Source organism: Hylobates moloch, unplaced genomic scaffold, assembly GCF_009828535.3.
Source record: "Hylobates moloch isolate HMO894 unplaced genomic scaffold, HMol_V3 SCAFFOLD_12, whole genome shotgun sequence".
NCBI classification, from domain to species: domain Eukaryota; kingdom Metazoa; phylum Chordata; class Mammalia; order Primates; family Hylobatidae; genus Hylobates; species Hylobates moloch.
In genome coordinates this window covers 8,705,109-8,732,314 of record NW_026652287.1, presented here as the reverse complement: position 1 = coordinate 8,732,314, position 27,206 = coordinate 8,705,109, and the positions used below count along the sequence as shown (strand labels likewise).

The following is a 27,206-nucleotide window of genomic DNA, read 5'->3' as shown; positions in this document are numbered from 1 at the left end:
TTCTATAGCTCAGTAATATTCCATTGTACGGCTCTGCCACATTTTGTTTATTCTTTCATCTACTGAAGGACATTTGTGTGTTGGGGGGTGTCTTTGCATTTTTCAGACGTTTCATGAGAGCATTGTGGCTGTGAGTGGCAAACTGACATTCTGCACGCTAGCACTTTACAAAAATATTGTGCAAGACCTACCTCCCACTCCGTCAAAGTTCCATTACATCTTTAACCTTCGAGATCTCTCACGGGTTTTTAATGGTCTTGTCCTCACTAACCCGGAGCGGTGAGTTTGGTTTATCTTACTAAAATATGCCCCACAGGTATGATGGTTTTCTTATTCTTTTAAAACAGAGGGCTTATCAATGGATTTGATGAATCATCGTATGAATTAATTACCCAATGTCTTTGCTTATGTTGAAGAAGAGAGACCAACCCTTGGCTTAAGGCTTGATGCTTTGTAAGCCTTTGAATTGAAACAGGCAAAACCAAGAGAAGCAGAAGTGTGGACAAGCCTATCACACCCCTCGGGCAGGACTGTGTTGTTGACTTCTCGTTTTCAGTTCTGAAGTTGGAATTTGCCTGCATGGAGCCTTTTGCTCACGTAACTCAATCGTTGCCAGTTGATTATAGGATGTGTGTCTTTATGAGAAGTAAGCAGAGGACAGAAAAGATTTAAGTCATGATGTAGGGAAATTCCCGATTAAAACTAGGCTTGTACCTTCACACAAACGTCTACTTTAGTCTATGTGGATTTGCAAGCATAGTCCAATTATGTGGATTCATATTACGAATCCAGAAGATACTGAAAAATGAATTGAGAATTTTCCATGTATCCTGTTTTTGAGTGCCTTGAAACATACAGAATGTCAGGGGCGGTCAGGAGAGGGCAGCTCCAGGTGTTTCAGGTGGAGTGACGGTTCTGGAACTGCAGGGAAAGTTCTGGAACTGGGGCCAGATGGAGTTGGCTCTTAGAAAAAGGAGCTGTCGGCCAGGCACAGTGGCTTATGCCTGTAGTCTCAGCACTTTGGGAGGCCAAGGGGGGAGGATCACTTGAGCCCAGGAGTTTTAGACCAGCCTGGACAGCATAGTGAGACTCCATCTCTACAAAAACACTTCAAAAATTAGCTGAGTGTGGTGGTATGTACCTGTAGTCCCAGCCACTTGGGAGACTGAGATGGGAGGATCACTTAAGCCCAGGAATTTGAGGTGGCAGTGAGCTATGATTGTGCCAATGTACCAGCCTGGGTAACAAAGCGAGACCCCACCTCTTAAAAAAAGAAAAAAGAAAGAAAAAGAAGTTGCCAGTGACCCTGATGCTGATTTTAAATTCGTGTATTCCAACAAGTAGGGATGATGTCAGGTACTTATTTTACGTCATTTATAGACAACACTCTTTTTTTCTTTCCTACAGTAAGATAAGCTACGGATGATGACTTTAGGGGGGTTACACTACTTTCTTAGCTTCTGTTGGACTGTCTGGTTAGATTTCATTAACGTTGAGACTAGGGGGGCAGGACTGGAGAAATGTTGGGCCTTTATTGTGCTCTGTGCATCTGTCTGAATGTCACAGCTGTCGGCCCTGGTATCCTTCAGGTGACTTCCTGGCTGATTTTTGTCCCTTCCATTCTGCAGATTCCAGACGGTGGCCCAGATGGTGAGAGTCTGGAGGAATGAGTGTCTGAGAGTCTTCCACGACCGGCTGATCAGTGAAACAGACAAGCAGCTGGTCAGTACATCCAATGCTTCTTCTCAGGAAAATAAACAAGCGCCAAAAGTGTTTTTTACATAAGATGTGAATTGCGGAAAAATAGGCACGAAAGGTCAATGGGGCAAAGGAGGGTGGATTGGTTATTAAGCGCCTTGCATCAACTGAAAAAAAATAGAATGCAAATTATTTTAGATAATAATAGCGTATCCTCTGTTCCTAACAAGTTTCAGCCCGTGTACTGTTGTTGAGTTTGGGACCTTAAGTGGGCTTCTGTTTCAAGGTACAACAGCACATAGGCGGCTTGGTTACGGAACATTTTAACGATGACGTGGAGGTGGTGATGAGGGATCCCATATTGTTTGGAGACTTCCGGATGGCTCTGCACGAAGGAGAACCACGCATTTATGAAGACATCCAGGACTACGAGGCGGCCAAGGCTCTGTTCCAGGTGGGGATGAGCCCCACCCTGTCCGTGGGCTCACTTTCTCCTGAGCATGGGCCAAGCGGGAGCTGAGCATTGCGCGGGTGCCCAGGAGCCTGACACCTGTGGCTCTGTCTGAGGGCTTGAAATACGGGCTTGTGTCTGGCCCGGTGGTTCCCACATCCAGCATGCTTGGGAATGACGTTAGGAAATTGTTAGACTCCTGGGGCCACCCCGTGAGATTTGCTGTGCTGGGTCCATGGAGGTCCCCGGATTCTGGTGCACAGCCAGGTTTGGGAACCACGTGTTTGACTCCCTAATATTCGTTTTCATTTAAATTCATGAGATGAGCTTTGTTACCTGCTTTGGGTCGCTGCTGGCCAATCAAAGCCCAGCAGATGGAAATCTCGATTGTGAAAGCTAGATTAGTCCTGGAGACCCAAACAGTTTAATTATTTTAACTACTATAGATGTTCAGAAAAATCTCTCTTCTATTCTTAATCTCCTCTGGACGAAAGGAGGGAGTCTGTCTCTTAAAATCCAGTGATCCTTTAAGATTTTATTTATTTATTTATTTATTTATTTATTTATTTATTTATTTATTTATTTATTTTGAGACAGGGTCTCTCTCTGTCACCCAGGCCACAGTGCAGTGGTACGATCGCGGCTCTCTGCAGCCTCAACCTCCTGGGCTCAAGTGATCTTCCTGCCTCAGCCTCCCGAGTAGCCGGGACTATGGGCACACATCACTGTGCCCAGCTAATTTTTTTGTTTTTATTTTTGTAGAGACGTAGTCTTGCTCTGTGGCCCAGGTTGGTCTCGAACTCCTGGGCTCAAGTGATTCTCCCTCCTCAGCCTCCCAAAGTGCTGGGATTATAGGCATGAGCCACCGTGCTGGGTTTTAAATTCTTTTTTTTTTCTTTTATACTTTAAATTCTAGGGTACATGTGCACAACATGCAGGTTTGTTACATATGTATACATGTGCCATGTTGGTGTGCTGCACCCATTAACTCGTCATTTACATTAGGTGTATCTCCTAATGCTATCCCTCCTCCCTCCCCCCACCCCACAACAGGCCCTAGTGTGTAATGTTCCCCTTCCTGTGTCCAAGTGTTCTCATTGTTCAATTCCCACCTATGAGTGAGAACATGCGGTGTTTGGTTTTCTGTCCTTGCCATAGTTTGCTGAGAATGATGGTTTCCAGCTTCATCCATGTCCCTACAAAGGACATGAACTCATCCTTTTTAATGGCTGCATAGTATTCCATGGTGTATATGTGCCACATTTTCTTAATCCAGTCTATCATTGATGGCCATTTGGGTGGGTTCCAGGTCTTTGCTATTGTGAATAGTGCCGCAATAAACATAACGTGTGCATGTGTCTTTATAGCAGCATGATTTATAATCCTTTAGGTATATGCCCAGTAATGGGATGGCTGGATCAAACGGTATTTCTAGTTCTAGATCCCTGATGAATCGCCACACTGTCTTCCACAATGGTTGAACTAGTTTACAGTCCCACCAACAGTGTAAAAGTGTTCCTATTTCTCCACATCCTCTCCAGCACCTGTTGTTTCCTGACTTTTTAGTGATCGCCATTCTAACTGGTGTGAGATGGTATCTCATTGTAATTTTGATTTGCATTTCTTTGATGGCCAGTGATGATGAGCATTTTTTCATGTGTTTGTTGGCTGCATAAATGTCTTCTTTTGAGAAGTGTCTGTTCATATCCTTCGCCCACTTTTTGATAGGGTTGTTTGATTTTTTCTTGTAAATTTGTTTAAGCTCTTTGTAGATTCTGGATATTAGCCCTTTGTCAGATGGGTAGATTGTAAAACCCACCATGCTGGGTTTTAAATTCTTTTTTTTTTTTTTTAATGCAGGAAATTCTTGAAGAGTATAATGAAAGCAACACTAAAATGAACTTGGTTCTCTTTGATGACGCTCTGGAGCATTTAACCCGGGTGCACCGTATCATCCGCATGGACCGTGGCCACGCCCTGCTGGTCGGGGTAGGGGGCTCAGGGAAGCAGTCTCTTTCGAGGCTGGCTGCCTTCACAGCCGGCTGTGAGGTCAGTCCACGTACCCTCCCAGAAATAGGTTTACGATGCCAGTTTCTGCAGTTGGTAGTTCATGTACATATTGGAACAATCCACAGCAGATCATAGCATGATGTTTTCATAGAGTATCGAGGTGGGTATCTTGGTTTGTTTTATTGTTTCTGGTTTTTGGCTTGATATTACTATATTTTAACTGAATAGCCAAAGCATCTAAGTACAGATGTTCTTTGGCTTAGGATAGGGTTACATCTTGATAAACTAATCATAAGTCAAAAATTTCGTGAGTTGAAAATGCATTTAATATCCCAATTAACCCATCATAAAGTTGAAAAATCCTAAGTGGAACCATCAAAGCTGGGGACCATCTGTATTGCTTTGTTTTTAGGATGGAGAATGTCAGATCAAGTTAGAAAGTCAAATACAAGTACATCCTGTGAACGGTGATGTGTGTTCATATGGGGAGGGCTTGGCCCAAACCTCAGTGCACCCATAGTATGGGGTTGGCAATTTGCTGGCTGCCATATCTGCACAGCCTGCACACAGATCTGGGTTAATCTTACAATCTTGTATTTTTAAACAGCTTTACTGAGGTCGAATTCAAGTCCATACAATCCACACATTTAAAGCATACAAGCCAGTGCTTGTTGGCACATTCACAGATCTGTGCAGCCAGACCACAGTCTACTTTAGAACACTTCTGTGGCTTCGGCCGGGCACGGTGGCTCACACCTGTAATCCCAGCACTTTGGGAGGCTGAGGTGGGTGGGTCACTTGAGGTCAGGAGTTCGTGACCACCCTTGCCAACATGGTGAAATCCTGTCTCTACTAAAAATAAAAAAATTATCCAGGCATGGTGGCACGCACCTGTAATCCCAGCTACTCGGAGGCTGAGGCAGGAGAATCACTTGAACCTGGGAGGCAGAGGTTGCAGTGAGCTGAGGTCATGCCACAGCACTCCAGCCTGGGAGACAGAGTAAGACTCTGTCAAAAAAAAAAAAAAAAAAAGAACATTTTGTGGTTTCAAAAAGAAATCCCATGCCCTTTAGTGATCACCGCCCTGACCTCTGCACCTTCCCCTCATCGAGCCCTGAGCAACTAACGGACTAATCTGCTTTCTGTCTCTATAGTCTTCCTATTCTAGACTTTCATGTGAATAGTGTGTGTGTCTATTTTGTGTCTGGTATCTTTCTTTTAGCACAGTGCTTTCAAAGTTCATGTTGCAGCATGCGCCGGTACCTCATTTTTTTTTGCCAAATAGGAGGCCCTCGCGTGGCTATGCCACGTTTCCTTTATCCACTGCTGGGCATGTTTGTTGTTTCCACCTGTTGGCTTTTGTGGACAGTGCTGCTGTGAGCTTTCATGCACAAGTTTCTGTGTGGACGTGTGTTTGCATTGCTCTTGAGTATGCTCCTGCAAGTGGAATTGCGGGATCCTATGATAACTCTATGTTTAATCGTTTGAGGAACCTCCAGGGTGTGGCTGCACCGTTTTCCATTCCTACCGGCAGCGTCTGAGGGTTCCCGTTTGTCCACACCGTTCTTAGAATCGTACAGGTACCTCCTGCAGGTTCCACAGGTAACTCACCTGCAAGGGGCCTCTTGAAGTGGCACAGACACTATGCATTAAGACATAATTTGAAGAAGAGTCATGTCCCTGATTCACCCTTTTCTCCCCGACCCTTCATTAGTTCTTTGGTATCTGACTTCTTCCACTATTAGGGTCTCCCATTATCCAAAATGCCTCTGTTTTCACCTTTGGTTGCATGATACACATGCATGCTTATAATATTTTCAACTTACAATGGATTTATTGAGACGTAGCCCCATCTTAAGCTGAAAAGTGTACCCTAAAATGCAACTAGTACCTAACAGCAGCTATCTTTAGGTGATGAAATTACAAATGATCTTTATTTTCTTTAGACGTTTCTACATTACTTGAATTGTTGCAATGAGGATTATTCCATTTAGAGAGAGAGAGAAATGAGTGAGTCCGTAACAGTAGTGATTCTTACTCCATGCAACGGACTGAAGTTTTGTCCGTGCCTGTTCTGGGTGTGGTGCAGGACGGGATCTGTATTCAGCCTCAGTTCTTCTCAGATGCTCAGCCACCCTCATGTCTACCTCAGAACCCTTTGATAAGTCCACCTTTAGAGAAGACACTTCTTGCAGAAGGGTCATTTTCATGACTCTTCTCCCAGCAAGCAAGAGGTGTTCTTCCCTCCCCCCCAGCCCCCCACCGCCGAGATGGAGTTTTGCTCTTGTCACCCAGGCTGGAATGCAACGACGCGATCTCGGCTCACTGCAACCTCCGCCTCCCCGGGTTCAAGTGATTCTCCTGCCTCAGCCTCCCGAGTAGCTGGGATTACAGGCACGTGCCACCATGCTCGGCTAACTTTTGTATTTTTAGTAGAGATGGGGTTTTGCCATGTTGGCCAGGATGGTCTCGAACTCCTGACCTAAGAGGTGTTCTTTTGCACAGACTTTCTTGTTTGTCTTCAGTGTGTTTTCTGGAATCAGATTTAACTCAGCATCATTGCCATTACCACAGAGAGTCTTAGGCAGTTCAGGCTGTTATAACAAAGTGCGCTAGACTGGCTGGCTCATGGACAGCAGGTGTTTGTTTCTCACCATTCTGGAGGCTGGGAATTCCAAGATCAGGGTGCCAGCATGGTCGGGCTCCAGAGAGGGCCCTCTCCTGGGTTGCAGATGGCTGGCTTCTCATGGCGTCCTTACATGGATGGATGACAGCAAGAAAAGTCTTTGGGGTCCCTTTTATAAGGGCACTAATCCCATTCGTGAGGGCTCCACCCTCATCACCTAATCACCTCCTAAAAGCCCAGCCTCCAAATATCATCACATTGGGGGTTATGATTTCAACAAAGGAATTTTTGTGTGTGTGTGTGGGGAGAACATTCAGTCCATTGCACGGAGTAAGAATCACTATTGTTATGAACTCACTCGTTTCTCTCCCTCTAAATGGAATAATCCGCACTGCAACAATTCAAATGATGCAGAAGCGTCTAAAGATCGCCACTGTTAGGTACCAGTAGCATTTTAGTGTATACTTTTCTTTTTTTAAATTATTTTTCTGTTATTTTAATTTTTGGTCTGGGAACCAACGGAATAATGCACACTTTTCAACTTAGAATAGGGCTGTCTCAATAAATCCATCATAAGTTGAAAATATTATAGCTGAAAATGCACTTTTGATTTATATATTCAACTTACAATGGGTTTATCTGGATGTGACTCCATCGTTAAGTTGAGGAGTGTGCTGAAAGTGTAGCACTTTTGTGCCATGGCAAAGTCAAAAAATTCTAAGTTGAACCAGAGGAAGTCAGGGACCATATGTGCATTCATACACAAACATATTTCCTTCTTACCAGCAATGGGTTAATGTTATATATAACTTATGTAATTTTTCCCCACTGTGTCACTGCCTCTTTCCAAGTCAATAAATATGTATTTACATTGTCTTTGGAAGCGTTGGACAGTATTCCATTGTTTGGATATGCCACACATAACCCATTTCCAATGGCGGGCATTTAGCTTTGTCCTTGTTTTCTTATTACAAACAGTGCAGTGATGAACACCTTTGTTTATGTATCTTTGAATATAGTTCAGTTTTTTTCCCCCATAGGATCACTTTCTTTAGAAATTGGTAAATTGGCAGGTTAAAGGGTATATGCTCTTTTAAGGCTTTTGTTGCATGGCACCAGATTTTGCACTGGGAAGTTTGGACCTAAACTCATATGGAGTTTGCCTCTTTGGAGTGGAAAGGACCTAGGGATGCAGGACAGAAGGAAAGGGAAAAAGTGTCCTTATTAACAACCAATCACCCCACCACAAAGGATTATGCTAATTTATGCAACTGGCAGTGTCCGTTTTCACTTATTCTTGCCAATACTAGATATTGTCATTCTGATATTTGTCAAGATTATAGGTAGAAAATATTGCAGTTTAAATGATCCTTTCTCCAATTAATAGTAAAGTTTGAATATCCTTTTATACATTTTTTGGACATTTACCTTTTCTCTTTTGTGTGTTGCCCCTTTATATACTTATTGGGTTGTGAGAACTCTTTATATGGGAGAGCAATCACAGTTCATTCAATGAATCCAGCTTCCAAAATTTCACAAATATTGGCCTTTTGTTTGAGGTATTTGTAAAAAAGGGGAAAACTAATATGCTTGATCTAGCTTTAAATCTGATGAAATACATAATTGAAATCATTCATTGTTAAAATGTAACTGTAATTGTTTTCCACATTTTTCTGTAGGATAAGGCATTCCCCACTGAAAAGTTTTTTGTTTTTTGTTTTTTGTTTTCTGTTGATTTGTCCAGGTAAATCTGAGGCATTTTCCCCTGAAGTAGCGCCTTGAGGAACAGCAGAGAGGATGTTGAGGGACAGAGATCTGGAGGAGGTTGAGAACACACAGGGCTGTGTCTGGGCCCTAGGAAGTGGAGAGGGTTGGGTAGTGGGCTCAGAACAGGCGTTCAGAGAGTAGTGCCAGGCGCTGCTGGGGAGAGGAGGCGGCTGCACTCGGGAGGGGTGAGGAAGGTTTGCAGGCGACAGGCAGAACTGGAGACCAGAGTCTATTGGCCAGAAGGCATCCTGGTTGTGTTGCGTGCGTGTGTGTGCGTGCATGTGTGTGTGTGAGCGTGTGTTCTAGTGCATGCCAGGGTGCAAGTGAGTGTGTGGCTGAGTGTGAACATGTGGGAATGACCATGTAAGTGTGACTGTGTGTGTGACAGTGTGAGTGAAGCGTGTGTGTCAATGCATAGGGTTGAGGGAGGTATGGAATAGAGAGAGATCTCTCAGTTCCTGGAAATCTGACATGTTTCTGACAGTCGCTGGTTGCAATGAAAGTTTTAATTTCTGCTTCTGAGCTAAAAGAAGCACTTGAGCAGAAAAAGCGTGCTTTAAACTTATGTCCTTATTCACATTTACATCGATTTCATGTGTACATTGATTTCCTGTCAGGAAGTTAAAGTGCCTGCTTATTTCTCCCTGTGTGCATCTTCCCACAGGGTCTGATTTTCTGTAAACTGCAGTATGTGGCTGGCGCTCACCTCGGGGTACATTCTTCTCCCGTTTCCTCTGTTGCTGGGCTCATGGGGCTTCCCCCTCCTCTGTTTCACGACAGGGAGTCCCTAAGACTTTTCTTTCCTAACCTACTTCCTTGAGCTTGGACAGATCCGCGCCCTCTGCACTCTCCTCCAGCGTCCCCGCCCCGGAGCCTGCAGGGAAGGGGGGCTGGTGGTGGTGACGCCTGTGTGCGCTGTGTCTGCACCGCAGGTATTTGAGATTCTGCTGAGCCGAGGCTACTCGGAGAACAATTTCCGGGAAGACCTGAAGAGCCTCTATTTGAAACTTGGGATTGAGAACAAAGCGATGATCTTTCTGTTCACGGATGCCCATGTGGCTGAGGAGGGCTTCCTGGAGCTCATCAACAACATGCTGACCTCAGGTACAGCCAAGGCTGGCACCCGCTGTGGCCAACACCCCACTCAGCTCTGAAGGGAGGTCACTTTCTTCAGCAGTTACCACCTCCAGACACTGTGGGTAGCCCTGTGCGGGTGTCCCTGTTCCTCCCTCACGGCGGCCCCTGAGATAGGTCTCATTGTCTTCCTTGGCTCCTCGTGTCCTGGAGTCTCCCGAGTGTGCTCCCTTCTCTCCGTCTGCGATGATGGCAGTGCCCTTGCAATGAGAACAGGTGGTGTCTGGGCATCTGGCTGTGCCCCAGGCCGTGCTAAGTGTGCAGCATGCATTCCCGTCTCCACAAAAACCTGGTGAGAGGCCGGGTGTGGTGCCTCCCGCCTGTGATCCCAGCACTCTGGGAGGCCAAGGAGGGAGGATAGCTTGAGCCCATGAGTTTGACACCCCGTCTTTACAAATTTTTTTTTTTTTTAGACGGAGTCTCGCTCTGTCTTCCAGGCTGGAGTGCAGTGGCGCAATCTCGGCTCACTGCAAGCTCCGCCTCCTGGGTTCACACCATTCTCCTGCCTCAGCCTCCCGAGTAGCTGGGACTATAGGCGCCCATCACCACGCCCAGCTAATTTTTTGTATTTTCAGTAGAGACGGGGTTTCACCATGTTAGCCAAGATGGTCTCGATCTCCTGACCTCGTGATCCGCCCGCCTCGGCCTCCCAAAGTGCTGGGATTACAGGCGTGAGCCACAGTGCCTGGCACAAAAATATTTTTAAAAAGTTAGGCAGGCATGATGGCATGAGCCTGTAGTTCCAGCTACTCAGGAGGCTGAGGCAGGAGGATTGCTTGAGCCTGGGAGGTTGGGGCTGCGGTAAGCCATGATCATGTTATTGCACTCCAGCCTGGGCAACAGAGTGAGACCCTGTCTTCAAAAAGAAAAAAAACAAAAACAACTGAAAAACAATCAAACCTAATAGGGAAGGTACCATTAACATCCTCATTTCACAGCTGAGGAAACTGAGGCCCCTGTAGAGGGCTGAATAGTGGCCCCCCAAAAGACACATCCTAAACCCCTGGATCTTGTGAATGAGACCTTTGTACGAAAAAGAGTCTTTGCAGATGTAATTAAATTAAAGATCTTGAAGTGCCTTCTTGGATTTAGGGTGGGTCCTAAATCCAGTGACAGCTGTCCTTATAAGAGAAGGCAGAGGGAGATTTGAGACACAGAGAATAAGGTCCCAAAAAGATTCCCATAAGCCACGGGACACCTGGAGCCACCAGAAGCCAGAGGAGGCAAAGAAGGATTTTTCCCTTGGAGCTTTTGGCAGGTTACCCTGAGACCTTAATTTCAGGCCTCCAGAACTGCAAGAGAGTCGGTGTCTGTATTTCTTGTCTTAAGCCACTCGCTTTGGGGTAATTAGTCATGGCTGCCCCAGAAATCTACTGGAGATGCCACCTACCTTATCCAAGGGCACCTTGCTGGGAAGGCACTGAGGTGAGACTCGAACCCAGGATTTTTAGCATCTTAGCCACGCTCACAACCACTTTACCGTGTTGTTATCTTGTCTACCCTGGGGCCCTGCAAAGATCCATGCTGACTTTGCCTGGCCTAATGGCTTACAGGGACCTCCTTTCTTTCCCAGGGACCTATTTCATTGATTGCTTGTTTGTTTCAGCACCTGACCATATTCATTATTGTATTGCTGTGTTATTCATTGAGCCCCAGCCTCCCAGCATTTACTATAAAAAATTTCTAACATAACAGTGAGGCTGAATTTCTTCTGTGAACATCTGCTGGCATGCCATCTAGATCCCTCCACTGACGTCTTGCTGCACTTGGCTTTGTCACGCATGTAAACAGCTTTCCCTCCCTCCCTGCTTCCACCCTTCTCGTTTTTAGATGCGTTTCAAAGTCAATTGCAACATCACTGCTCTCCCCGCTAAATGCTTCTGCGTGCCACTATCTAGAGTTCAAGTTTTGTTTAGTGTTTTCTTTTCATGTAAAATTTATGTACAGGGAAATGCACAACATTTTAAGTGTATATTTGCTGCATTTTGATCATTGCGTTTTAAGTCGCGTCTGTTTCAATGGGTGGTCAGCTCCTTGAGAGGAGGGATCGGGTCGTCCACCTGGATTTATTCCACAGTGTTTATTCCAGACACTGGGTTTGGTAGGGAATAAGGTGGTCATGACCTCTGCCCTCCTTGGAGCATACATTTCAGCATGTGAGTGGGCTGGTTAACGACAACAACAAATACACAGAGATACAGCAATTGCAGATTGTGGTAAGAGCCATGAGTGCAAAGGGGAGGTGCTGTGAGAGAGAGTGTGGGCAGGAGCCATCTCAGGGCAGACAGGGAAGGTGTCACTGTAGAGACTTTTCAGCTGAGGCCTGAGAGATGCTGTATGATCACACTCCCTAGGGCCGCTGTAGCAAATTTCCCCAAAGAGCACAGATTTATTCCCTTAGGCACCTGGAGGTCAGAAAGCAGCAAAGAGTCTTAAGGGGTTAAAATCAGGGTGTTGGCGGGGCTGGTTCCTTCCAGAGCTTCCTGGGGACACTCTGTTTCCCTGTCTCTTCCAGCTGCTTCAGGTCACCCGGTTTCTTGGCTCGTTGGCTCGTTGGCTCGCTGGCTCTCATCCCTCCAGTCTCTGCTTCTGTCATCCTGATGCCAACTCGGCTGCTTCTCTCTTGTGAGGACCCCTGTGATTGTCTCCAGCCCACCTGGATAATTGAGAGCATTTGCTCCATTTCACCATCCTTAACTGAGTCACATCCACAAAGTCCTTTTTGCAGGAAACAAAAGGAAACCCACTGGCAGGTTCCTGGGCTTAGGATGCCATGGACACCTTTAGGGGGCTGTTGTGCAGGGATCAGGACGAGGTGGAGGGGGTCTATGACGTGGAACCTTGTGGGTCATTTATAGGAGATAAGATTTTACTCTCAGTGCAATGACGTAGTCTAGATTTATGGGTTTTTAAATTTTTTAGATTTAATTAATTAATTATTTCAGAGACAGGGTCTTGCTCTGTTGCCCAGGCCAGAATGAAGCGGCATGATCATAGCTCATTGTAGCTTCCAACTCCTGGGCTTACACGATCTTCCTGTCCCAGCCTTTCAAGTAGCTGGGACTACAGATGCATCTCACCACAACCAGCTGATTAAAAAAAAAAAAAATTTTTTTTTTCAAGAGATGGGGTCTTGCTGCGTTGCCCAGGCTGGTCTTGAACTCCTGGGCTCTAGTGTTTTCCTGCCTCAACTTCCCAAGTGTTGGGATTACAGGCGTGAGCCACTGCACCCAGCCAAGATTTATGTTTTTAAAAGATCCCTCCAGTGCCCCGTGGGGACTACACTAGAGGGGAACAGGAGTGGGAGAGGGGCGTCCAGTTTGGAGCTACCCCTGCAGTGTAGGCAGGAAGTGACAGTGATTGCAGGAGGGTGGGGCACTGCGGACAGAGAGAAATGGGTGGATTCACGAGGCATTCGGGAGGCAGAGCCAACAGGACTTGGATAGATTTGGATGTAGGTTGGGGGAGGGGTATCAAGGGTGACTCCCAGGTTTCTGGCGGACCGAGTGATCAGTGCTTCCATTTGCTGAGATGAGGAAGACCAGGTCTGGGCTTGTGGCATTAGGAGCGTGTTGAGTTTGCTGCACTAGGTGAGAATCCGAATGTGATGTCATATAGTGTATTAGTTTGCTGGGGCTGTCGTCAGAAAGTGCCACAAACTGGGTGGCTTAAAACGACAGAAATCTACTCTCACAGTTCTGGAGGCCAGGAGCCCAAGGTCACAGTGTTGGCAGAGCCCGTTCCTTCTGAGCTCTGGGTGGGGGAATCTGTGTTGCTGGCGGCTGCTGACAGTCTTTGGTGTTCCTTGGCTTGTAGGCACAGCACTCCCGTCCCTGTCTTCGTTGTCACGTGGCCTTCCCCTTGTGTTCTGTCTGTCTCTGTATCCAAATCTCCCCCCTTTATAAGGGCACTTGTCGTATTGCATTAGGGCCCATCTCAATGACCTCATTTCAACTTGCTTATCTCTGTGAAGACAATTTCCAAATAAGGTCACAATCTGAGCTACTTGGGGGACTTCAGTATATCTTTTTCAGGGGGACATGCAACTTCAGCCATAATACATAGGCAGTGTGTACATGAGTCTGGTTCTCAGAATAGGGGCCTAGGGTGGGATGTCAATTTCAGAGTCACTGACACATGGTGGGACCCGAGTGAACCATACAGGGAGAGCCCAGCACTGAGTTCAGGTGGAAGAGGAACGAGCAGAGACTAAGAGGGCAGGCGGGGTCCCGGGAGCGAGTGAGAGACTGAGAGGCCAGACAGAGCACAGGGAGCAAGTTCCTCTTTGTCTTTTGGGAGTCTTGGGCTCCCTGCCAAGGGAGGGATCCCTCTCCCTTGTTGAATATCCCCAAGACCATCCCCGGCTCCGTGACTTGCTAGGAGGTCTCGCAGGACTCATCATGCAGTCCTGCTCATGGCTGTGAGTCATTACAGCAAAAGGACACAGAGCAACATCCGCAGAGGGAAAAAGTGCATGGGGGACCCCGGGGAAGACCAGTCTCAAGCCTCAGAGTCCTCTCCCTGGGGAGCCACACAGGACATGCTTAATCTCCCAACATCGAGTTGTGGCAACTCGTGTGAAGTACCGCCCACCAGGGGAGCTAGTTGGAGACTCAGTGCTCAGGGATTTTCTTGGGGCTGCTCATGTAGGCAGCTCTACCTGGCATGTGCCAAAATCCCGGATGCCTGGAGGGAGAGCGGGTAATCAGCATAGGATACGTTGCATACACAAGCAGTGTGGGCACAGTGTTAGGCTGTTCTCGCATCGCTATAAAGAAATACCTTAGACTGGTTTTTTGTAAAGAAAAGAGGCTCATGTGGCTCACAGTGCCGCAGGCTGTACAGGAAGCATGGTGCTGATTTCTTGGGAGGCCTCAGGAAACTTACGGTCATGGCAGAAGGTGAAGGGGAAGCAGGCACGTCCCATGGCCAGAGTAGGAGCAAGGTTGGGGGAGGGGCCACGCACTTTCAAACAACCAGATCTCACGAGAACTCACTCACGATCACAAGAACAGCACCAAGGGGATGGTGCTAAACCATTCATGAGAGATCTGCCTCTATGATCCAGTCACCTCCCACCAGGCCCCACCTCCAACACTGGGGATTACAATTCAACATGAGATTTGTTGGGGACGCAGATCCAAACCACATCCCATGTTGGGCCACTCTTATCAGTGAATCGGGGAGGAAGCTCTTAAGGAATCTAAGTTCCCAGGTGCCTTTCAGAGGTGAGCAGCCGTGGTCTGCCATGTTAACCCTTCCCTGCACAGGAGAACGTCAGAGATGGCATTAAAATGTATTGCATAATTTGAAACGGCATAGATATAGGAAAAAAGAAGTCCACGTAGCCAGGGTGTCTCGACCGCGTACCATTGACATTTGGGTCTGGGCTGTTCTTTGTTGTGGTGGGGCTCTCCTGGGCACTGTGGGAGGTTCAGCAGCACCCCTGGCCTTGACCTATTAGATCCCAGTAGCAATCTCCCTACCAAGTTGCAACAAGCAGAAATATCTCCAGACATTGCCCAGTATTTCCTGGGGGCAAATCCCAGCTGAGAATCCCTGCTTCAGAGTTACAGGCAAGTGAGGCCTCCTCATGCTCTGTATGCTCCCCTGTGATGCTCTCGGTCATCCTCCCAGGCGAGCTGGCAGCGTCTAGGATCCCCGTTTGACAGACAGGAGCTGGAGGCTCTAAGGGCTTCCCACGAGGCGGCAGGGAGCCTCGGTCTCAGGTCAGGCCCACACGCTGCTCTCTGGACTCAGCACCTGCTGATCTTTCCACACCTTCCATCACTCAGTCAGCACCTAGAGCGGTCGTGACCCTGGGACTCAGAGAGACCACCAGCATGTCTTCCTTTTCCAGGAATTGTACCTGCGCTTTTCGCTGAAGAGGAGAAGGAGTCTGTCCTGAGTCAGATTGGACAGGAAGCTCTGAAGCAAGGCATGGGGCCGGCCAAGGAGTCCGTGTGGCAGTACTTCGTGAACAAAAGTGCAAATAACCTGCACATTGTCCTGGGCATGTCCCCAGTGGGGGACACCCTGAGGACCTGGTGCAGAAACTTCCCAGGTACCCACGGTGGAGCCTGTGAACCCATTTCCCCTGCTTTGGCAGAGCGTGTGGCTGAGGGTCTGTCCACACCTCTCCAGGTTCCCCCAGCAAAGCAAAACAAGACACGGCCATTAGGTGGAAATGTGGGCTCTGCACTGTATGTTGGGGCTCACTGCCCCTTCTAGGTGCCAGTGGGCGTGAGTGATGTCCCCCTGACGGGAGGATGTGCCCATGCTCCTCCATGCGAGACCCGCAGGGCATGGATGGTGGCTCCTGCTTCCTTCCGTTTGGGAAAATTCCACCAGCCTCATGCCAGCCTTTAGAGCAGAGGTTCCTAACGGGTGGGGCAGGGGCAGGGGAGGTTGTCTCCTAGGGGACTCTTGGCAATGCCTGGAGACATTTTTGGTCGTCACACCCCCGGGGAGCGTGCAGTGTAGTACTGGCATCTAGTGGGTAGAAGCCAGGGATGCTGCGAAGCATCCTACAGTGCACAGCCAGCCGCTGCCACAAAGGATTAGAGCCCAGATGTCAATAGCGCCAGGGGTGAGAAACTCTGCTTTTGATGAACTAGATTTGGACACATCTGGCTCATTCACCAACTTGTTGGCTATTGAAGATGGCATCCATGTTCTTGAGTGTCTCAGAGTTGCAGAGCGAGCATCCTTTTTTTTGAGACAGAATCTCGCACTGTCACCCAGATTAGAGTGCAGTGGCACCATCATAGCTCACTGCAGCCTCGACCTCCTGGGCTCAAATGAGCCTCTCACCTCAGCCTCCCTAGTGGCGGGGACTATAGGCGCACACCACCACGCTGCCTGGCTGTTTTTTTTTTTTATTTCTTTGAGACAGGATCTCACTCTGTTGCCCAGACTGGAGTGCAGTGGTGCGATCTCAGCTCACCACTACCTCCACCTCTCGGGTTCAAGCGATTCTCCTGCCTCAGCCTCCTGAGTAGCTGGGATTACAGGTATGTACCACTACTGCCTGGCTAATTTTTATATTTTTAGTAGAGATGGAGTTTTGCCATGTTGGCCAGGCTGGTCTTGAACTCCTGACCTCAAATGATCCACCCGCCTTGGCCTCCCAAAATGCTGGGATTACAGGTGTGAGCCACCACACCCGGCCCTGATTTTTGTATTTTTTGTAGAGACAGGATCTCGCCACGTTGCCCAGGCCGGGAGCATCTTTTTAATCTCTCTTTCCTTTCAAGGTATGGTAAATAACACTGGTATTGACTGGTTCATGCCCTGGCCTCCCCAAGCCCTCCACGCGGTCGCAAAGTCCTTTCTAGGTAAGTCACAGCTGTTACGGGGACTACATTATTGATAAAACAAAGCAATTTATTATCACTTTTCTGCCTTTGAATTCTGGTCTTGTAGATTTCTTCACTGGAAAACCCTGTGGTAACAAATGGCTTTCAATTTTGTTAGTATGTTTTTGGTTTATAGTTGGTGTTTTAGTCCAAAGACATTTCAGGAGACTTAGCAAGGACAATTTAGGATAAAAATTGATTAGGTGTTCTCCACAGCAGCAGTTGGCAAAGCCATGGTCTGCTGTCTAGTTGGCCCCTGACTTGTTTTAGTAAATAAAGTTTTATTGGTACACAGACTCACTCATTAATTAACATACTGTCTCTGGCTGCTTTTATGCTACAACTGCAAAGCTGAATAATTGCAAGAGACTGTATGAGTACTGTTTGGCTCTTTGTAGAAAACATGTGCTGGCCTCTACCCAAAGAATGATCCAAGGACAATTCAGCAAACATTCTGCATTCTCATTGAATTTCTAGCGTTTCAAACACTTAAGGCCTTGGATATTAATTTTAATGTTTGAATAAGAAAGGAAGTCTGTCTTCAGGGAACATCTTTTTCCTTGGACCTAACTTGAGCAGATTTATGATAAATGACACTGGGTAACCTTGAAAATAGCTTCAACCATCTAAATCTGTACGCAATAATAAATAAATAAATGTTCCTATATATAAGAATAAATCATGACTTTAATCATAATGCAGTTTTGGGGGAAAAGGGGCCAAGAGAATGACTCTTTTCTGATGATATATCTCAGGTCCAGATGGTAAATATTTATAGCTTTTTCGCAACTACTCAATTCTGCCATTTTATCATGAAAGCAGTCATAGACAATACGTAAATGAATCGCTATGGCTGTGTTTCAGTAACACTTTATTTACAAAAACAGGGGGCGGGCTGGATTTGTCCTTTGGCCTGTAGTTGGCCAGCCCCAACATAGATGTCACCTTGTTCTCAGAGGCGTATTTGCCGTTTCCATGTGTGAAGTGCTTGTATTTGCTTTCAGTATTCAGTGATTCAGCATCATAAATAACGCTGCCTAGAATTTGCTTAGAACTTTTTTTTCCTTAGAATATACTCCCTGGAGGCTGGGCGCAGTGGCTCGCACCTGTAATCCCAGCACTTTGGGAAGCCGAGGCAGGTGGATCACTTGAGCCCGGGAGTTCGAGACCAGCCTGGGCAAAATGGTGAAACCCCATATTTACTAAAAATACAAAAATTAGCCGGGTGTGATGGTGGGCACCTGTAATCCCAGCTACTCAGGAGGCTGAGCCATGAGAATTGCTTGAGCCCAGGAGGCAGACGTTGCAGTGAGCCGAGTTCGTGCCACTGCTCTCCATCCTGGGAGACAGAGTAAGACCTTATCTCTCTCTCACACACACACAGACACACACACACACACACACACACACACACACACACACACACAGAGAGAGAATATATTCCCTGGAATCGAGATGACTGTGCCCAAAGGCACAGATATTTGTGAGGCACAGTTTTTCCTGCACACTGTAAAATGGGCCCTGGGGCTGTGTTTTGCTAACCACGGAATAACTCAAGACCAGCTCTGCGGAATCTGGATTAATCGGTACTTTCAATCTGTCTTTCCTTCCTTCATTTTAATATGAGACATTCTCTGCTTTGAGCTGAATGCATTTAACAGCCTATCAGATAATCCAGGTGATGTGATCTTGACACTGGAAGCCATCATTAATTGTTTCAGTGGGTGTATAGGAAGGCCCACCTTTGCCGGTATGTGCTGGGTGTCAGCCAGCGGTAGGTAACTGAATAAGCCCACCCAGCCCCCGGGCAGGTGAGGGGAGCAACAGGGCAGAGATAGACGTGGTGATCGCTTCTGAAAACCCAAGGCCCTTCTGCCACGGTGTCTTGGCCTTTAGGGAAGACAGGGCTTCCTAACAGTAGGGAAGGAATTAGGTAACAGAGAGAGACCCTGTCTCAAAAAAAAAAAAAAAAAAAAAAAAAGAAGGATTGGCACGGATCACTGCTGTGGCCTGAAAAGCCACCAATAAGTGATAGCCATTCTTTTCCTGTCCTATTAAAAACTTTAACGTCATTTTTTATTGTAGTAAAATATATGTAACATAACATTTTCCATTTTAAGCATTTTGAAATGTACATGTGGCACTAATCCCATTCGTAATGTTGTGAAACCAACACCACTGTCTGTCGCCAAAACTTTTTCATCATCCCAAACTGAAACTCCATACCCATTAAACACGAACTCTCCATCGCCCCGCCCTGCGGCCCCTGGCAACCTCGAATCTACGTTCTGTCTGTATGAATTTGCCTGTTCTAGAGACGGTTCGTGTAAGTGGAATCATGCAATATTTGTCCTTTGGTGTCTGGCATCTTTCACTTAGCATCATGTTTTTGAGGCTCATCCATGTTTCAGCATCGGAACTTCACTCCTTTTTACGAGTGAATACTATCCCTGGTATAGATAGGATACATTTTGTTCATCCATTCCTCTGTTGCTGGACGCTTGGGTCATTTCCACCTTTTGGTTATTGTGATAGTCTACAGTAAACGTTGGCATACAAGAATTCATTTGAGTCCCTGCTTTTCAGTTCTTTGGGGTATATACCTAGGAGTGGAATTGTTGAGTCGCATAATAGTTCCATATTTAACTCTTTGAAGAATCCCTGTTTTCCTTTCTTAAGAAGCATGGCCGGGTGCAGTGACTCACGCCTGTAATCCCAGCACTTTGTGGGGCTGAGGTGGACCGATCGCTTTAGCTCAGGAGTTGAGACCAGCCTGGGCAACAAAGGCGAAACCTCGCCTCTACAAAATAATACAAAAAATTACCCAGGCATGGTGGCCCATCCTGTAGTCCCAGCTACTTGGGAAGCTGAGGTGGGAGGATCACCTGTGCCCGGGAGATGGAGGCTGCGGTGAGCCATGATCACGCCGCTGCACTCCAGCCTGGGCAACAGAGTAAGACCCTGTGTCGAAAAAGAAAAAGAAAGAAAGAAAAACTTTTTTATTCCTTCCTCTTCAGGGTATAATCCGATGATCCCGGCAGAAAATATAGAAAATGTGGTGAAGCATGTTGTTTTGGTTCACGAATCCGTGGGCCACTACAGCAAACAGTTTCTACAGAAATTGAGGCGCAGCAACTATGTCACTCCCAAGAACTACCTTGATTTTATTAACACCTATTCAAAATTGCTGGATGAGAAAACTCAGTATAATATAGGTAAGCCTTGGGGATGAGGTGGTTGACAAAAGTCATTATTTATGGGTAAGGATTCGAGCGCTGATCTTTTCTTTAGCAAGATGGGGCATCTTCAGTATTGAGGCCAAGCGAAGCACATCTTGGATTTTGCGTCTTGGAGCAGTTCTTTCATGTGGGTAGGACCCTGGCATGTCCTTATTTTTATTCTCAGTGTTGAGTCATAGACTTTGAAGCTTTACATTTTCATCACATTAGCCATTTTTTAATTTTATTTTTTATCTTAGAGATAGGGTTTCTGTTTCCCAGGCTGGAGTGCAGTGGTGCAATCGTGGCTCACTGCAGCCTCGACCTCCTGGGCTCATGTGCTCCTCCCACCTCGGCCTCCTGAGTAGCTGGGACCACGGGTGCAGCCACCATACCTGGCGCACATTAGAGATACTGTCTGCTGCAGCAGCGTGCACTGCTGGACAGGGCTTTTTAAAAAGTGCTCTGGCTATTGGCCAAGGGAAGCACTGTTTTCAGAAATACATTCATTTTGGCTGATGCCATCCCAGTATGGCAGTGGAGGTACCGAAAGACACATGCCATCTTATAAAAATGTTTTCTTTTGTTTTGTTTTTGATAAGCTGAAGTTAGGCAAATCCCAGTGATTGTGTTGGGAACAGTGGCCACCTCGACGACGAACATAGGTGCCCTCTTTCCTCAGCTCAGTGCAAGCGTCTGGACGGGGGACTGGACAAGCTGAAGGAGGCCACCATCCAGCTGGACGAGCTGAACCAGAAGCTGGCCGAGCAGAAGATCGTACTGGCCGAGAAGTCCGCTGCCTGCGAGGCCTTGCTGGAGGAGATCGCCGTCAACACCGCTGTAGGTGGGTAAGGGCTAGGGCCAGGGCAGCCCATCCCCAACACCACCGTAGGTGATTGAGGGCCGGGGCCAGGGCAGCCCATCCCCAACACCACTGTAGGTGAGTGACAGCGGGGGCCAGGGCAGCCCATCCCCAACACCACCGTAGGTGAGTGAGGGCCGGGGCCAGGGCAGCCCACCCCCAAGCAGGACAGGAGTCTGCCAGGACGTCCCTGTGAAACTGCTTGTAGGCACTGAGCGTGCCATCTTTGACCCTGCAATTCCTGTTTTCTTTCTGAATTCGTGTCCAGCCAGTCTCGTTCCCTTTCATAAGCGCTGAGACGCTACCATATGTAGGCCCCTGTGCTGGTAGCCTGAGGATATGCTGGTAGCCTGAGGATGTGCCGGGGAGTGGAAAAGTCACTCGACCCTCAATGGGCTGGTGAACTAAGTCCGTGGGGTTGAAATGACCTAAGCCTTGGCACCATCGATGTGGGACTTTCTTGGTTCTCCTCGAAGCTGTTTCAAGGTTCTTTCTTGGGCCCCTTCCCTCGGTCTTCCTGGCCGAGCCTCTGTGTCACCTGCACTGTCCTGCTCTTGACGACTCTACCCTCTCGCGATGCCTGGCACAGGACAGCTCCTGCAGCCCACAGCTCTGTGCCTGACCTCTAACGCTCCTCTCTAGGTCTTTGGGCCACTGGCTTCTGATGTGTACCCTCCCCAGCTCATTCCCAGATTCCTGCAGATGCCACTCAACCTTCCTGCCTCTTCCTTCTCCTGCTGGTCTGTGTTTGTGTTGCTGCTAAGTGTCATCTCGGTTCAGTTCCTTTGTCATTGCACCCGGCCTTGTGCACAGGATCCGTTTGTCATCCCTCTGGCAACAGCACCTTAACTTGGTGTTGGCAAACTGCCTCTCCCCGACTCCCAGTGCTTGCCATCAGGATGGGCTTATTCTAACCCTGGCAGACCAATTAGATGTTCTCTGGGACTGCACATTTTGAATCAGCCAATATAAAGACTGAAGATTACTTGTGTTCATTTATTGCATGGCAGCGCTGTGAAGAGACTGCATTCAGTGCCCGAGCCCAGATCCCTGAGGCGCCTCTAGTTTCTGTGTTTCAGCATCTTCCATGTCTGTGAGCTACCATACCTTCTTATAACAATTTCACATTTTTCTTAACTCGACCATCATTAGCTTCTGTTGCTTGCAACCAAAGCAACTTAAACGATAGATATCCTTTCCCAGGAATTTGTGGCAACTCCCTGCTGCCTGTTTTGATGCTGAGTCCTCACTGTGGCCGTGAAGGGTCCCATCAATCCCTCTATGTCATCTTGCCTACCTAATTTCCCATGACACCCTGTCGCCTGCTCACAGCATCACTTTTTCATGCCTGTGTGAGTCCTGCAGCAATTTGCTCTTTTTCTCCCTTTGGTCTGCTAAGAATATCCATACCACTTCTCTCTTCCTATCCATGTTTCTCCTTCCAGAACTTCGATCAAATGCCTCATTCCCACACAGCTGCACTTTGCTTTGATCTGTCTTTTAAAAACTGTTTATTTCTGGCCCCCTAAATGTAAAAAACTATACATTCCTGGTCCCCTAGATGTAAAACTAGACTGGAAGTGTCTTGAAGAATGCTGTCATTCCACATATTCATCTGTCCAGTCAGCAGATACTGACTTCAGCTTCGTGGCAGGCACTGTGGTAGGGAGAGTGGGGGCTAGAAACTGAATGAGACTCAATCCCTGCCTCGAAGAAGCTCACAACCAAGAGAGCCCCTCCCCCGGTGCCCAGGCCGCAGTTTGTACTGAGGACCACCTGTTTGCCACACGCATGTTTAGTGCCTCTCCTACCTGTGCTTATTTTTCTTTCCCCATTGCCATCATCCTTGTCCAGGGTCACCTTGCTCCCACTTGGAATTTTGGAGGAAGCTTCATCTAGAATCTCTGTTTCCAGGGTTGCAAATGGTGGAAACTGAGCTCAAAGTGGCTTAATCTAAAGTGGAAACGCATTGATTCCAGAGGCATGCTGGCTTCAGGCACAGCTGGATCTAGGACTCAAGTGTATCAGTGGGAATCTTTCCTTCCCTTTCTTGGCTCTGCTGTCTTCCATTTGGGCTTCATCTCAGGCAGCCGGCTCTGTCCATGCTGAGAGTTTGGGAGACTCCAGCATGAGGCTGGCATCCTATTAGCTCAGCATCCCCAGGGGAGAGAGGGCTCTTCTTTCTCATGCATTCCCACATAGCTCCCAGAATTGGCTGTGATTGGACAGATTTGGGTCACATGCCCATGCCCAAACCAATTCTGGTGGCCATAGGAATGGGATACATTGACAAGTCCCACAGAGGGTAGGGTGGGGTGCAAACAGTCCTTTCTCCTGAGGGCAGCTCTTTAGCGCCTGCCCCAGCCTCCAGCCTGTGTTCCTGCCTGGCTGAAAGAGCCCACCATTTTGCTCCTCAACATGACTCAAGCACCTGACTTGGCTGGCCCCCTTTGCAGGCTGCTCCCCACACTGAGGTTCCCGATGCCTGTACCAGCCTTCTTCCTTCCCAGCCAGCTCCGGTGGTCCTGTTACCTCTGTGCTCCGTTCCTGCTGGCACACCCCCTGCCTCGCCACGCTCACAGCTTAAACAGCTTCTTTTCTGTTCCGAAGGTTCCACACTTGTGATGTTGCTCCCCTTTTCTGATGCATTCATCCCCCTGCTGCCCCAGGGAGAAGCAGTGCCTGAGCTGGGGACCCTTTACAGTGTCAGGGCCCGTGCACGGCTTTGCACGCTGCAAGTGCCAGTGCTGGCTTGTTAGCTGTGGAGATGGGTTCCGAGAGACCTTAGCATGGGGGAGGCAGAGCCTCTGCAGCCAGCATCTGTTTGTGGAAGGCCTGCTGCATTCACCTCCTGGGGCTGCTGTAACAAAGCACCATGATCTGGGGGCTGAAAATAACAGACATTTATTTTTTAAAATTAATTAATTAATTAATTTTTTCGAGACGGAGTCTTGCTCTGTCACCTAGGCTGGAGTGCAGTGGCACCATCTTGGCTCACTGCAACCTCTGCCTCCTGGGTTTAAGCGATTCTCCTGCCTCAGCCTCCTGAGTAGCTGGCATTACTGGTGCCCATCACCACACCCAGCTAATTTTTGTATTTTTACTAGAGACGGGGTTTTGCCATGTTGGCCAGGCTGGTCCCAAACTCCCAACCTTAGGTGATCCACCTGCCTCGACCTCCCAAAGTGCTGGGATTACAGGCGTGAGCCACCACGCCTGGCCAACAACAGAAATTTATTCTCTCACAGTTCTGGAGGCCGAAGTCTGATATCAAGGTGCCAGGACCATGCTCCCTCTGAAGGCTCTAGGGAAAGCCTCTTCCAGCTTCTTGGGGTTGTTGGCAGCCCTTGGTATTCCTTAGCTTAGCTTATAAATACACCACTCCAGTGTCTGTCTCCATGCCCCTCTTCCCTGTGTGTCTCCATGTGGCCTTCTGATAGGGACCCCAGGCATTGGATTTAGGGCCCCCCCAACCCCGTATGACCTAATCTTAACTAATTCCATCTACAAAGACCCCACTTCCAAATAAGGTCACATCCTGAGGTCCCAGTGGGCACGAATCTTGGTGGGGCAACACTGTTCAAACCACTGTGAGCCAAGTCCTGCTCTAGGTTTTGGGGTTCCGGCCCTCAGGGAGGTGCTGACATCCTAGTGAGTGAGGGCACCTAGACAGTGAATCAGCCAATGGTGAAATGAAACTTCCGATTGCTATCGGTGTCATGAAGCAAATCAGCAAGGAAGGGAGAGAGAGGGCCACAGAGGGGCAGGCTCCTTAGAGGGTGGCTCTGGCTGGGCCCGAGTGAGCGTAGGAAGAGGCGACGAGAGGCAGAAGGAGGAGATCACAGGGAGCCAGTAAGCAGAAGGGGGCCCCCGGCATCCTCAGTGAACACCGGCGAGGCAGGGCTGGGGGCTATCAGGAGCCATGGGATTTATCCTGGATGGAGTGGGTGGGACACAGGTGGGCCAGTTGAGGAAGGTCAGAGTCAGGGTGGCTGCCTAGTGCTGGAGGCCCCACGCATGGTGAGGTTTTCTGTCCCACCAGGATCACTGAGGCTGCCACACTGGCCAAAGCCCCTTAGATCCCCGCTAGGGCTCAAGCCAACCTTTGAGGACTGCCCTCTGCTCAGAGCCGGTGGCTGCGAGTGCATCTCCTCTAAGCCCAAGCTTTATTCACCCCCTGCCCCACCCTGCAGCCGAGGAGAAGAAGAAACTGGCGGAGGAAAAGGCCATGGAGATAGAGGAGCAGAACAAGGTCATTGCCATGGAGAAGGCCGAGGCCGAGACGACCCTGGAGGAGGTCATGCCCATCCTGGAGGCTGCCAAGCTGGAGCTGCAGAAGCTGGACAAGTCGGACGTGACTGAGATTAGGTAATGCGCCCGGGCCACCATTCTGGGCTTCCATTCCACCTCTGCAGGCCAGTAGTCTCCATGACCGTGGCGACCAGGAGCTTACAAAGGAACCGACACCACACGCTGCCACTGCGCCTGGCTCTCTCCACGGTGGGGACTGTTGTTGCCTTCTTTTTCGGATGGGGAAAGTGAGGCCCAGGGAGATGAGGTGGGTGCCCCAGGCATCCAGATCCCCCAGCTAGTAGGAAGCAGGGCCTGCTGACCTTGAACCCAGGCCAAGGGAAGGACGGAGTGGGGTGAAACAGTGCTCTTCACGGAACACTCGGGGACAAGTGTCCGCCCTAAGCGGGGGCAGGGTGCTCAACACAGGGCTGAGCCCTGCTGAAAACAGCTCAGCAGAGATGCGTGCACACCACGGCCGGACTGGCATGCCTGGATCCATTTCCAGCCAAGGAGGCTTTCAAGGAGGGTGAGAGTAGGTCGCTATTGAGGCCCCCATACATCTTGCAAATCAATCTGTAAGATGACCCTGTCCCCCACACCAGAGGGCTCATCTGCTGTCAGCGAGGGTGACCTGGTGTAGCATGGGCTAGCAAGCTTTCTCGCTGCATGGCTTGGCCTCCCCAGGGCGCTGTTCCTGGGCTCTGATAGTCAGTTGAGTCTTGTGAGTAAAGCCCTGGAGGGAACGCTGTCCTGGTGCCAGCCTCCGCCCACTGCCTCTGCCCCTGTGCTGCCTGGCCCAGCACAGACCCCCCTGGCGTGGGAGCCTCAGCTCTCTCCTTCCTCACTCTTCATCCAGAAGGAGGTCAGTCTTCCTGGCCCCACACACGGGTCTTGCAGCCGAGAGGCTCCGTTCCTGGGTCAGTAGTGGGATTCCATTCTAGGCTCCCGGTGGAGCGGTGCGTGTTCCCTGCGCTTCCTGTTTCTCTGCCTCTGTGCTGCCTGTGAAGGCTGAGCAGCACTCCTTGTCCAAGTCCATGCCCTTGTTTTCTTCTTGGTGAAACATTTGTGAATTTGAGCACAGAATTCATCTCATTCCAGGACAGGGGACCTGGTTCATTCTTGGGAGGTCACTTGGAGGTGTCGCTGTTGTCAGCAAGAAGTCATTAGTTCAGTGTTGAGGATGGTGTCAAGGAAGGTATAAGGATGGATGTATTAAAACTTCAGCACTAGGCGTTGAAAGTTTAGGCTGAGATGCCAGGACACGGTGGACGTGCACACCCAGCGGAGGGGTAGGAGACACGGTCAGCACACACACCCTCCAGGGAAATACTAGCTACCGGTGATAGGATTTGGGGCACCGCTCCCAGGTCAGCAGCATAAAAACATCAAGAGAGCAGAGACCAGGAAGGATTTTTGAAGGGGATTTATTTGAAGAGAAGGAATGGTGAGTCCCTTCCATCAACCCAAGGTAGAGGGGTGAGAGGGAGCCTCCATGGGGCCAAATAGAGAGCTTGACATGTGTCCCCTGCAGTGAGACAGGCATTGCAGACAGGTGCCCAGCTCACCTCTGAGAAAGCCAAAGTACAAAAGGAATAATTTTTACACATTCATACATAGCTCTGCCTCTTTGCTGTGTGACGTTTAGCAAGTCATCTAACCTCTCTGTGCTCCAGTTTCTTCATTTGTAAAATGTGGATAAGAATTGTCTCGGCTGTATCAGGGTCTTCATGAGGATCATATGAGCCTATATGTGAAGAACTGGGCTGGGCACATGGTCAGAGCCATGTAA

The 27,206-nt window shown here is 48.5% G+C and overlaps 1 protein-coding gene across 1 annotated transcript in view; it reads left to right on the top strand.

The window, feature by feature from the left end:
* DNAH10 (dynein axonemal heavy chain 10) overlaps nt 1-27,206 on the top strand; it is a 168,361-nt gene that overhangs the window by 111,490 nt on the left and 29,665 nt on the right. The window contains exons 48-57 of the mRNA XM_032168329.2: nt 107-279; nt 1,629-1,722; nt 1,985-2,152; nt 4,010-4,198; nt 9,485-9,656; nt 15,547-15,750; nt 16,943-17,023; nt 20,062-20,259; nt 20,945-21,106; nt 25,318-25,492. Coding sequence (XP_032024220.1) covers nt 107-279; nt 1,629-1,722; nt 1,985-2,152; nt 4,010-4,198; nt 9,485-9,656; nt 15,547-15,750; nt 16,943-17,023; nt 20,062-20,259; nt 20,945-21,106; nt 25,318-25,492 — 1,616 coding nt within the window. The remainder of the gene's footprint in view (nt 1-106; nt 280-1,628; nt 1,723-1,984; nt 2,153-4,009; nt 4,199-9,484; nt 9,657-15,546; nt 15,751-16,942; nt 17,024-20,061; nt 20,260-20,944; nt 21,107-25,317; nt 25,493-27,206) is intronic.